Source organism: Carcharodon carcharias, chromosome 18 (assembly GCF_017639515.1).
Source record: "Carcharodon carcharias isolate sCarCar2 chromosome 18, sCarCar2.pri, whole genome shotgun sequence".
Taxonomy (NCBI): domain Eukaryota; kingdom Metazoa; phylum Chordata; class Chondrichthyes; order Lamniformes; family Lamnidae; genus Carcharodon; species Carcharodon carcharias.
In genome coordinates, this window is record NC_054484.1 from 64,497,924 (window position 1) to 64,511,704 (window position 13,781).

The 13,781-nt window shown below is 39.5% G+C and overlaps 1 protein-coding gene across 26 annotated transcripts in view; it reads left to right on the forward strand.

The window, feature by feature from the left end:
- Positions 1-13,535, forward strand: part of LOC121290601 (zinc finger and BTB domain-containing protein 20-like) — a 326,665-nt gene extending 313,130 nt beyond the window's left edge. For 25 of the 26 annotated variants that reach the window (XM_041211246.1, XM_041211243.1, XM_041211235.1 and 22 more), the window contains 3 exons: positions 105-233; positions 1,608-3,227; positions 12,653-13,533. In XM_041211246.1, the coding sequence (XP_041067180.1) occupies positions 167-233; positions 1,608-3,227; positions 12,653-13,011 (2,046 nt within the window). In that variant the 5' untranslated portion in view covers positions 105-166 and the 3' untranslated portion in view covers positions 13,012-13,533. Of the gene's footprint in view, positions 1-104; positions 234-1,607; positions 3,228-12,652 lie in introns of all 26 variants that reach the window. The other variant, XM_041211253.1, reaches the window with a different exon arrangement.
- Positions 13,536-13,781: the final 246 nt, after the last annotated feature.

A 13,781-nucleotide genomic window follows, 5' to 3' on the forward strand; every position in this document is an offset into this window, starting at 1 on the left:
CTTTTTATAATATAGTTGATAAAATCAGTGTTGAGTGCTTTACAAAATTGTACCATACAAAGTAGATCTGTAGTTTTTGAACTTTTTTTTGTCTTTATATACAGTAAAGTCAAACATCTTAGCTCCATGAATCATTCCAGTAATATGTTCAATTGCAAGAAAGGAGATGGCCCATGAATTTCTTTCTTCACACAAGGAGATTTTCAAGATGGTGGCCACATACATCTGCAGTGGTGAGAAACTTCTGCCCTTGAAATATATTTTTTAATTATGGATTTTTTAAAAATCTCATTAAATATGTACTAGAATTTTATTTTTCAGTGATCAGCTGTAGATTAAATTTCAGTAATCTTACAATGATTGTATAATGTGTTAATTTAATGGAGCATCATGGCTATTGACACCTGCCTGTCCCCCAAGGGGGAGGGAGGGAAGAAAGATTGAAAAACACACTCCTACAAATTTTAATACACATATTATACAATATAATGGACAGGAAGGAATGATTACAAATGATATGACTTAATCCCTAGATTTGGATGTCATAAATCACTTAAGCTTTGGTTTCATTTTGCCATCATTTGATTAGGCTGTAATCATTCCCACTTACCCATCTTGTTCCTTTTTTGTCTCCCTCACTCATATATTGATAGTTCTTCATTGAGTGTTCATGTGATCACAACCATAAGCGCACATTTAATTTTGCAACATCTTGATATTTAACAAAATACTGATGGGCTCTTTTATATATACTTGAATAAAATCAAAATGTGTTTTTAATAGATTATACATGTACAATTTACAGGATATTAGGTAGAAAGAATAATGCCAGCCCTTTGTGAAAAAAAAGACTTAAAGGTTTTCTTTTAGATGTTGAAATCAATGCTAAAGATACTGTTCATGGGGATCATATGAAATTAATCTTATCATTACTATGAACAGTATCCTTATCAGTGTAGAATAGATTCTGAATATAGAATATCCTAGTGATCACCTGCAAATGGTGTTATTAGAAAACCTGAAGTGATATCACAATCAATTATTTCCTACAATGTGCACCATGGTTGTAGAGCACATGGACATTCAGCATCAGTGCTGGCACTTACTGCTGGCACATAAGCTGACCAAAACAGACTAAAACTGAAATTGTATATATAACCATAAGATAATTATGAGCGTTGTTAATCAATACTAAAACAAAATCATCTAATCCCATTGTTCAGATGATTAACAATCTATTTGACCTTGGTTCCTGCAATTTGACTTAAGACCCCCTCAATCTGTATGGATGTCTTTTATTCACTCTCAAGTATATAATTTCCTATAGTTATAGTTTTTGTTTAAAATTTTTATTTTATGTTCTTCTTACTATCAGACAATAGCAGACTAACAATGTTCTGCATTAATTTCGGAACTTTAATGGCAAGAAAATACCATCAATGTTGTTTTTAATGTTTGTCTTTTGAGGGCAGCTGTGTAATTTTCTTTTTCACTGTTTTCATTTATGGCATTTGATTTTAATTCAAAGTAGCATGTTATCTCTCTGTACAGGTCATTAGCTAACTTTTCTGAAACTGCAAAAACAAGTATTTTTTGTTCAAAACTAGGTAACATCAATGGGAAGGGAATGACAGAGCGCATTCATAGTATCAACCTTCACAACTTCAGCAACTCTGTGCTCGAAACACTAAATGAGCAGCGAAACCGGGGGCATTTCTGCGATGTGACCGTCAGGATCCATGGGAGCATGCTCAGAGCTCATCGCTGTGTGTTGGCCGCTGGCAGCCCCTTCTTCCAAGACAAACTGCTTTTGGGCTACAGTGACATTGAGATTCCATCTGTAGTCTCAGTGCAGTCTGTTCAGAAGTTAATTGACTTCATGTACAGTGGAGTGCTCCGGGTGTCCCAAAGCGAAGCCTTACAAATCCTCACAGCAGCCAGCATACTGCAGATCAAAACAGTTATTGATGAATGCACCCGCATTGTCTCTCAAACAGTGGTGAGTAGTGGTTACTCTACAACAAGGGACTCAAACCAAGTAACACCACGAGGAACACCGGAATCTGGTTCATCAGGGCAGAGTAGTGATACTGAATCTGGCTATGTACAAGCCCACTCCCAGCATAATGTTGAAAGAATTTATTCCTCCCTTTATGCCTGCTCTGGAATGCCAGTACAAAATGGCACCGGAGATAGATCCCTTTATAGTGCACCAGTGGTCAGCCATCACAGCACACAACTAGTTATGCAGAGAGAAGAGAATCTAAATGATCCAGCATGGATAACAAGAATACAAGAACGGACACAGCAGATGGAGAGATATCTTTCCACGCCAGAAACAACACACTGCCGCAAACAACCACGGCCAGTTCGTATCCAGACCATAGCAGGCAATGTTCACATCAAGCAGGAGGCTGAAGATGAATATGATTATGATTACTACGGGCAGCAGAAAAGAAACACTTCAGAGCAAAATGAATCCGAAGAGTGCAATGAGGATACTGACCAAGCTGAGGGTACCGAGAGTGAGCCAAAAGGAGAAAGCTTTGACTCTGGTGTTAGCTCTTCCAATGGGACTGAAACTGATCCAATAGACCAACAGTTCATTGCTGGCATGAGCAGAGGGGGACAATCAGATATAAGACCAGCTGAGCAGAATGAGCTTCCTGCTGAAGACAGCCAGCAGCCCAGCAGCATGAATCCTTCTTCCCCAGATAGGGCTTATGAAACTGAAATGGACACCACAGGGCCTCAAAGCAGTGATGGAAACATTGCAAGTGAAAAAGAATTGCAGCAAGCTGCAATGAATTCTGTGATTTCAGTGACACAAAACACTCAGCCACTGGCAACTACCCAGCTTTATCTGAGGCAATCAGACACCCTTGCCACCAATTTGAGAATGCCACTGACCTTAACCAGCACTACTCCAGTCATCGGCACTGCTGGGAGTACGTACATACCAACACTTTTCACCACTCAGAGCACTACCAGTGGCAAACTGTTTCAGTTCACTTTGCCACAACCACTGACAAGCCAACAGACACAATTTATCACAGTTCCTCAACCCAATATTACAAATTTTACTACACAGTTGCACCCCCAACAATCTCAGTCAACAATGCAGGGTACAAGTGGACAAACTGAAAAGAAACCCTATGAATGCACTCTTTGTAATAAAACCTTCACTGCAAAACAAAATTATGTGAAACACATGTTTGTCCATACAGGTAAGTGAATAAATATCGTACCAATAGTTCATCATGTAGTAATATCTAAATATTTTTATGATGTTGTAGATTACAAAACTAAAAAGATATTAATGTTAGGGTATCTTTGTTCATAGTTTCTACAATATGATTTAGCATTTTTGCTTTATAATGTAACTATTTTAGTCATTTCTAATATACAGATTTTAGACATTTTGTTTGTGTACAAATCCAAAGATCTAAATTGTACTGTAATAATATTTCACCATAAGATGCATAAAATTGTCTACCTGAAAATCTCAGTTCTTCATTTATCATTTGCATACTTTAGAAAAGAACTATGGCCCATTGGAGAACACTTACTTAGAGTAGTATTCTTCAGAGTTTTGGACTGCCAAAAGTCTTGTAAGAATACTATCACTTCCCTCACCGCTTAGCTATTTGCAGACTAGTATGGAATTATCTTTCCTTTCCTCTCTGCAGTGGGAAACATTCTCTGAGGAACTTTTGCTTTCTTTGGTCACAGCCAATCCCAACTTGTGAAATTCCAGTATTATCAGTATTATCTCCAATGTTACCTCAATGAAGGACATCTGTTAGTTCGTATCTTCTTGTTCAAAATGTTTCACTTTTGTTGAAATTGTTTTTAAAAGACACTGAAATTTCTCAACCTGTTACGAAATATTTTTTCTCTAATGAATCAGCTCCCATGAAAAACAATTTCAAAAGGTGTGAATTTGCTTCCTTTTGTTCACATAGTCATTTGAGAAGTATTAAAGAGCTTGCAAACATGACATTTTTTTTGCTGCATCTCCATTCAGTAGGAATAGCGAGCTGGTTCTGCAATGCAAATCGAAAGGGAAGCACACACACTGCAGATTATGGAGAGATTTGAACAATAAAGAATGAAGTAGTAGAAACATAACGAGTATCCATTTAAAGAGCAATTGCTAAGAATTGTTTTATATTGTCTCAAATGGCCAAAGTGAAAGCATCAGGTTGTTCTGAAAATAGAGGCACAGCTCACAAAAACCAGGAAGTTATACGAAATTTATATAAAACACCAGTGTCACCCCAGCTGAAATATTGTGTCCAATTCTGGGCACTATACTTTAGAAAGGAAATGAAGGCTATGGAGAAGTTAAAGAAGAAATGTTTTCAGTGATTAGGAATTATAGTTGTATAGATAGACTGAAGAAACCCAAGTTGAAGTTGCTCCCCTTGGAGCAGAGAAGTTCAAGAGATTAGATCGAGGCGTTCAAAATCATGAAGGGTTCAAATAGAATAAATACCATATATAACTCGACCCGATACATAAGGCAACCCTATTTTTTTGGCTCCGAAATTACATCTGCATAGCATATAAGTCAACACCCCGCCACCCCCACTTTCAGCTATGACATGCTATACTTGCATTAGTAGCCAACTTCAATTTTTCACCCTACAAATGCATGTTTTACTTAACCAGTACCTTATAACAGGGCACAGTGGATCAAACAAGCAATACAGGCTGTGTTGCAAAGATGCGCAGGAGTTAAAGGTATGCCCACTCTTTGCGTTGCATGCTGATGACAGTTCAAAATGATGACCACTCACACCCACGGCAGTGGTTCATTTTTGTGCTCGGCGTATAAGTTGGTCCCCATTTTGGAGAGATTTTTCAAGGCTTCGTAGATTAACTTATACACCAACATCTATGGTAAAGAGAAACTTTCTAATGGCTAAAGGATCAATAACCAAAGGGGACAGATTTAATGTGATTGGCAAACAAATGGGGGGATATGAGAAAAAGATTTTTATCTGGTCTCAAAATTTGGTTCCTTCCAACACCACTCATGATTCCACCTAGGCCTTTAGATCTCACTCTCTCTCACACATACATGCACACACATTTTATCTGTGCCTTCCTCTTTACCTCTTTGTTTTATCCCTATGTTACCAAAAAGGTTTGGTTTTTGTTCTTTTTTGTGTTCTCAGTTTTTTAGATCTTGATTTATTTTTGAGTAGCAGCTGGAGAATGGGGAAAAGGAGCAGTCCCAGATGCCATATTTTCTTGCCGCAGGTTGGGGAAGAATTAGGCCTGAAGGCTGCATTTTTGAGTAACTTGTTTGGCAGGGAACACGTTTTAAGACTAATGGTTCAGGCTTGGTGGGTAGTGAGCAGAGAGAAGTATTGGGCCTATAGACTGTAATTTTGGTTGGCAATGAGGGGAGGAAACCATGCTGGGGCTTGGGAGTTGAATGTGGTGGGGTTGGGGGATTGGGAGTGAATGCAGGGGAATCAACATGGAGGGGGTTGCTATGATGTTCACTGTGCTGCCTACCTTAAAAACACAAACATCGAAAACTTGGTGGAACATAAAGTGAATAAATTGGGAACATGAACCTCACCAGACATGATGAAGAGTGTGATATGATCTTGTAAACACAGGAAGGGCATGATATAACTAGCATTTTGTAAGTAAGAAATAGATATGAACTTAGCATTTAGAATTTGCATATAGTGTCATGAAATGCTTCCTTGAAGATGATGCGGTATCTCCACCCATGAGGAGTCAGTCTTTAAAGCTGTGAACCTTGACCAACTCTAGTTATTTTCAATATTTATTTGGTGGAGTTTTGAACCTAACATCTCCTGAGTTCATTTTGCTATGGCTACCATTTTCCATCTGTCCATGATGGCATTGGTAAAAGTGAGCATCACAAAGTCCTTAAGAAGACAATGTCAGCTCTAACCTCCTTTACCTTGTAGCAACAATACTACTACAATCTAACTGGCGCAGATTAAGGACAGATATAAGAGCCTAAAACTGGTTATTAATCAAGCACTGTGAGAAATCAACAGCAGCAGCAAAATTGTATACCAGCACAATTAGTAATCTTGTAGCCCGGTATTTCCCTCACTCCTCAATTCCTATCAAGCCAGGAGGTAGATTATCATTCAATGGGAATAAAGAAGGGTGTGGCAGGAACAGCACCCTACACAAATTGGAATGATTTACTAACCTAGTGAAGTTATTACACAGGGCTACATGTATGCTAAACAACAAAAACTGCAAGTTGTAGACAGAGCTTAATTGTTTCACAGTCAGATCAGGACAAAGCACTGTAGTGCTTCCACATCTAGTCAAGAATGCTGATGGACCATGAGTCAGCTAACGAGGAAAAGCCTCACCACCAGTTATTGAGCCTATTATCTGAGTGCCTGAGGCAAGTTTAAAGCATTTGTAAGTACCTTCAGCAAAAAATGTTGAGTGGATAATGCTGCTTGGACTCTTCCTGAGCCTGCCATTATAGAAGCCAGCATCTAGCCAATTTTGGTTATTCCGCATGAGAATCTGCTGAGTGCATTGGCAGAGTAAAGGCCATGTGCTCTGACAACACCTTGGCTATAGTGAAGAAGACCTGTACATGAGCCACTTCCTTAGCCAAATTGCTGAAGTACAGCTCTGACACTGGCATCTAGCTGATTTGCTCTTGCTGTGTGCCAACAAGGACATGATGGGCTGAATGGCCTCTCTCTGTGGTGTAACCATTCTTTGATTTTATCTATTTCGACAATGTGTAAGATCGTCCAAGTTTGTTCTGTTCATAAAGAAAGCGGGATAAATTTAACCTGGGTAATTGCCACCTTTTCTGCCTTCCTCCAAGTGAAAAACTGAATAATTCATAGTGCTGCTCACCAATAATAGTTTTGCTTCCAGCAGAACCACACTGCTGTAGACCTCACCACACCTTTCATCCAGACATGGCACAAAGGCTGAATGCCAGAATAGTTGCCCTCGACATTAAAGCAACAATCAACCAAGCATGACACTAAGGCGCTCTAACAAAATTGAAGTCAGTCGGTGGGTTGAGTGGAAGACTCTTTAATGGTTGGAGTATAACTGGTACAAAGAAAGATGGCTGTGGCTGTCAGAGGCCAGTTATCAGAGCCCTACAGCATCATTAAAGGAGTTTGTTAGGGAAGCATCTTTACTCAGATATCTTCAGTTGCTTTATCTTTTCTTTCCCTCTGATTATTTGTCAAACTTTTAACTGACAGCTCCATTCATAACTCCTCCAATAATGAAATGGCCTACAGCAGGAGTTGGCTACTATTTAGAGTTGAACTAACCGTGGCGGGTGACATTCATGCCACATAAGTGTCAGGTAATGACCACCTTAAACAAGAGAAAAACCAGCACCTCCACATGACTTACATGTGCACCGCTATTGCCATGTTCCCCCACTGTCAACACCTTCAAGAATAACGTTGACCAAAAGCTTATCTGGATCAGCCATATCAATACTGTGGCTACATGATGAGTGCAAAGACTGAGTACCCTGCGGTAAATAGCTCCACTCCATCAAAGCCTATCCACAATCTAGAAGGCTTAAATTAGGAGTGTGATGGGATACTCACCAATTGTCTGATTGAATGCAAAAGTAAAAACAGCAAGAAGTTCAAGACCTTGCAGGATAGAGAAGCTTATTAAACTCAATAACCACAAACAAAAGCTGACTACCGGAGAATTGAGGAGAGTGACTGCAGTATGTATCATCTGCCGGGTGCATTGCAGCAACTCACTGAGGTTGCTTTGATTATGATTCCTGTGGCTCCAGGGGATGTGGTTTTTGACAATTAAAAAAAATCAACAACTTATTATTGGCTGGCAGCCACAGGAGCCTCAGAGGAGTAGGCTCAAAATCTGCCTTGTTTGACGTGACCAATTTGTATAAGGTTGTGTTTACCAGATGTTAGGCCTCTAATCTGGATATTTAATGTTCATTAGTTAATCAAGGATATTGGCGCTGGTGGTTCTTCTCGCAAACTACAGGAAAATATAGTATAGGATGCAAAAAGATTCATTCAGATGTGGTGGCCTTTACAAGCTGGAAGTGTGCTAGCCAACATACTGATGTTGACAAAAGAAATAGGTGTCCAGGGCTAATGCCTAAAATGGGAATTGTGTCCTTTACATGTTCAAGTAAGGATCTTAATGGGACTGCTTCAGAGTGCAGTCAACAAGGTGGGCAGAATTTTGCGACAGCGGGATTTTACTTTCCTGTTGTCGTCAATGGCATTTATCACAGCCTGCCACATTTTACAGCCCCGTCCCTGCCGAAATGGGGCCGTAAAATTCTGCCCGGTAAGTATTTAAAATATATCTACATAAATGTGGAGCTGGGAGAATGAGAACTCCTACCAACTGTACACTCATCCACAAAGGCAGCTGTGAGCCACAGACCCCCCTCTTCTTATTGTGACCTTGACTTACCTCACTCCAGTTTCCTGTATTGTACAAGGACACTTCGCTTTCTTGTTTGTTAAATATATTTTTCTGTTTATTTATATTCGAAGCCGATGTCTGATGGAACATTTGTTTATTTGCCTACCAAAGGTGAGATTGTGTCGACATTGTATATTTCGGTAAACCAGAACAGTGAATCTGAGGTGTCTTATTCTGTTCTGGGGTCTCATTATTTTTACCTAGATATTGTACAAATAAGACACATTCTGGTTCACAGTAGATGTAAAATCTCTGTATAGAATTGGTCATTAGCACTGGATCAGGATAATACATTTAACATAAACCCAAAAGCATAACAAGCTCCTGCCCTCCCAGAAGCACAGTACAGCAGTCATCACAATCAGTCGTTCAGTTGATGAAGGCTGTGTCCAGAATCCAGAGTACAGGGAACGAGGTGAGGAAGAATGCCCTTCTCAAGGGCAATTAGGGATGGGCAACAAATGCTGGCCTTGCCCACATCCCATGAAAGAATAAAAGAACAACAACAAATGCATGAAGGAACCAACCAAGGTTAATGCTATGTCCTCCAGGAGTTAAATACCAATATGCAGAGTAATATTGTGACATTGTTCGTATGTATTAACTGTTGCGCTACTGGCAGAAACACAGTGGAACACTGGAACAATCCCATAAAATAGCAAGAACAAAGTTTGGTACAAGAACCAGCTTTCAGCTATATTTACTTGAGCTACATACACATGACTTCAAGCTACCTTAAAGCAAAAATTTGCTACTCAACCCATCTTGTCTCTGCCAGATCTCGGGTGGACCAATTTTTCTAGTGCCACTCCCCTTCCTTTTCCCTGTAGCGCTGCAAATTTTTGCTTTTCAAATAATGATCCAATTTCCTTTTGAAAGCCTCAATTGACCCTGCCTCCAACACACTGTTAGGCAGTGGATTCCAGATCCTAACCACTTGCTGTGTGAAAATGCTTTTTCACAGGTCACCATTGTTTCTTTTGCCATTTACCTTAAACCTGTGCCTCCGGTTCTGGACCCTTACATCAATGAGAACAGTTTATCCCTAACTACTTTGTCCAGACCACTCATGATTTTGAATACCTCTCCTCAACCTTCTCAATCCCAACTTCTCTAATACTTCAACATAACTGAAGTTCCTCATCCTTGGAACCATTCTCATAGTCATAGAGTCATCAAATTATATAGCACAGAAACAGGCCCTTCGGCCCATTGTGTCCGTGCTGGCCATCAAGCACCTATCTATTCCAATTCCATTTTTCAACACTTGGCCCATTGCCCTGTATGCTAGGGCATTTCAAGTGCTCATCCAAATACTTCTTAAATGTTGTAGCATTCCTGCCTCCACCACCCCCTCAGGCAATTCTCATGAATCTTTTCTGCATCTTCTCTAATGCCTTTATATTCCTCCTAATGTATGGTGCCCAGAACTGGACGCAAAACTCCAGTTGAGGCCAGACCAGTGTTTCATACAGGTTTAACATAACTTTCTTGCTTTTTTACTCTATGCCCCTATTGACAAAGCCCAGGATACCATATGCTTTATTAACCAAGCACTCAGCCTATACTGCCACTTTCAGTGATTTATGCACATTTACCCTATATCTCTGTGCTACTGCACCACCATTAAAATTATATCCTTTATTTTATATTGTCGCTCTGTGTTCTTTCCACCAAAATGAATCACTTCACACTTCTCTGCGTTAAATTTTATCTGCAATTGTCTGTCCATTCCAGCAACCTACGTATGTCTTTTTGAAGTTCTACACTATCCTCATGGTTCACAATTCTTCTAAATTTTGTATTATCCATTACTTTTGAAATTGCACCCTGTACACCAAGGTCTAAGTCATTAACATAGGAAGAGTAGGGGTGCTAACACGGTTCCCTGGCGAAGTCCACAATAAACCCTCCTTCAGTGCGAAAAACACCCATTCACTACTACTCTTCATTTCCTGTCACTCAGGCAATTTCATATCCATGTTGCTACTGTCCCTTTTATTTTATGAGCTCTTTGCTCACAAGTCTGTTGTGTGGCACTTTATCAAAAGCTCCTTGGAAGTCCATGTACCCACAGCATTACTCTCATCAACCCCCTCTGCTACTTCATCAAAAAACTCAAACAAGTTACTGTTGTTAAACACAGAGATAGAAACAAAAAACTGCGGATGCTGGAAATCCAAAACAAAAACTGAATTACCTGGAAAAACTCAGCATGTCTGGCAGCATTGGCGGAGAAGAACAAAGTTGAACTATTCTGTGAAGGGTCATGAGGACTCGAAACGTCAGCTTTGTTCTTCTCCACCGATGCTGCCAGACCTGCTGAGTTTTTCCATGTAATTCTGTATTTGTATTGTTAAACACAATTTCCCCTTAACAAATCCATGCTGGCTTTCCTTCGTTAACCTTCATTTGTCTAAGTAACTATTAATTTTGTCCCAAATTATCGTTTCTAAATGCTTTCCCACCACCAAGGTTAAACGGACTGGCCTTTAATTGCTGGACTTTTCGTTGTCCACTGTTCTATCCTGAAGGGCGATAAGTGCGCTGAGAGTTATCCTCCTGTGTTTCATTGTTGAGGATCAAACGTTTTGCTCTCCCATTGACACCAACGCTGAACATGCATACAAAGAGACAATTAAGCTGCATTCAGGATGTGGCAAACAGAACTGTCACTGACATGGTTGCCTCACTACAACCTAAGTGTACAGTCATAGGGATAATGCCACAAGATTCTCAGCATATTTGCAATAATGATCTGCAACCAGCCACCATACCTACTCTTTCAATTATGGAATTGTAACCTCATGATTAGAGATCGCGACATGTAGATTGGCACAAGAGAAAGTAATCATAAAATCATGCTGACAACATTCATAAAACTTATTAAAATGAGAAGAGTACTTTGTATATTGCGCTGAAGGCTTGGTATGTCATTTTGAAGGGTGCAGGTAGACCAGACTGTAAGATAGTAAGAGATCTTATGTGAGGAACAGGGCAGGAAAGTTGAGAATCTTTGGTATTTTCAAAGATCAGTTACCTGAGGAAGGTTAAGTTTGTTGTGGAAATTCTAAAAACTATGAGAACACAATCCTGTATGACTGCTTTTTGCATAAGTGCTGTTTTCTACATTGGGGATTTGTAGTTTCTCCATCGTCACTGCTGTCCTCTTTCTGTGCCATGTGCTATTTGTTCTCCTCTATGGGCCATGTTGCTTTGTAGGAGAAATTATGCATAATTAGGCGCTTATTGGATTGGCCTCCTTTGATTGTTCTGGAATGCTGCTCTCCGATAATTTTTCCAATTTTCTTGGAAGGATCGACACTCAAAACGTCAGTCGTCTTTCTCCCTGGGTGCTGATGGATCTAGTTTTGCTTTTCCACCAGTTTTTGATGGTGGTATATTAAATGATGTTATTTTCATTTCTGATCAGCATTTATGCTTGTTTCATCTTTGCCTATTTGTTAATTCCTGGTATTTTGTTTTCATAGCAAATAACAATAATCTCGTCTAGCTATGAGGAATTTTGCAGTTTGATGATGCATCAGATCTAAATTAATATTTGTGCAAACCATGAATTCAGGATGCTTCAGCTATTTCAACTATGTAATTCAGCTTGGTCTCACATACATAATTGCCCAGTATTTCTTGGAATGGCAACAACACCATTGATTTTGCTGTTCATGTCACAACCTACCCATTGCAAAACCAATTTTAAAAGTTGCTGGGACATGCCAGATTGAGTGTATTGGTGAATCAGGAATCCCACAGGAGGTTCAGCCAATGGCAAACCCCTTCTGTGCTGATTTGTATTTCCATGTGGATTCTCTAGTACCAAAGACCATTTCCATGCTAGTGTTTTTGGACTTCATGGTGACAAAATTTTACAGTCGTGTTACCCACCCTTCCTTCACCGTGCCCCCCAGCACCACCCCAATAAAACAATTTGTGAAACAGTAGAAATGCTGACAAAAGAAAATTTCTAAAAGTGATCAGTTTTATTTGTGACACTGCTCAAATAAATTTCTATCACTTTATGTAACTCAAATACAGATAAGCATGAACAAGCAGCTGTCTTTACCTTACAGCACTGCAAAACAAGTTGAAAAACTGCACCAGCTAAAGCTTTTGAAAATGACTAACTTTGATGTCTTTGTTGTTAAATGTTCTATAGGGGAGAAGCCACATCAGTGCAGCATTTGTTGGCGATCTTTTTCACTGAAGGATTATCTGATTAAACACATGGTGACACACACTGGTGTGAGAGCCTATCAGTGTAGTATCTGCAACAAGAGATTCACCCAAAAGAGCTCCCTCAACGTCCACATGCGGCTTCACCGTGGTGAAAAATCCTACGAGTGCTACGTCTGCAAAAAGAAGTTCTCCCACAAGACCCTACTGGAGAGGCACATGGCACTCCATGGCACTGGCTGCTCTGAGGTGACTACATATGTCTGCTCTGTCTGCCCAGCCAAGTTCGACCAAATCGAACAGTTCAACGACCATATGAGAATGCACGTTTCTGATGGTTAAGGATCTATTCTAAGAACAAATTTGGAATTAATTTAAAAAAAAACAGAAATTTTTAAAACAAAAAGCGCTGGCACATTATTACCAGCAGCAAGATGTTCAAGAATTCTTCAGGATGGTGGCCTTAATGCCTGTTATTGTGTGTGCTCCACTGGCTGGATGACCACTACAGGCCTCAAGATTTTTTCCTCTCATTCAGCTCTCGTTTATTGCTAGCGTGTTGAACACTACAAAGGCCTACTATCTCTACAGATCTAATCCAGTGTTGCATTATCTAAGGTGGAAATTTTCTTTGAGATCATTACACAGCATGAAGTCCAGTAAACTGTGGTATGCAACATCTTTTGAAGTACAATACTTGGTATGTATTGACATTTCTGTGTTAAGATGGTCACGAAATTTGCCTTTTACCGAAGATGACTTTGTATGTATAGTGGTTGTAATGACACTGGCAGATATTTATTATTTACCTGCTGTGGACAGGTCACTTACACAGAGGGGTTTCATTTTGAAAATTATAAGGTTTAATATATAATGCAGCATCCATGCAACTGCAGTTAGGTACAAGAATTTATTTCTCAAATGTGCAAATAACTCATTGTTATTGAAATATGAGGAAAAGCGCAGTGAGTTTTTTTTCTAATTGCAGATGGTTTCGATAAAGTTTACTACATGGATGTGCATTTTTTTACAACAGTATTTGAGCAGAGGTGAGGCTTTTTGGAACTTTTGCGTACACTGCCACTAATATTCAGAAGACTGTTAAGGTTGTA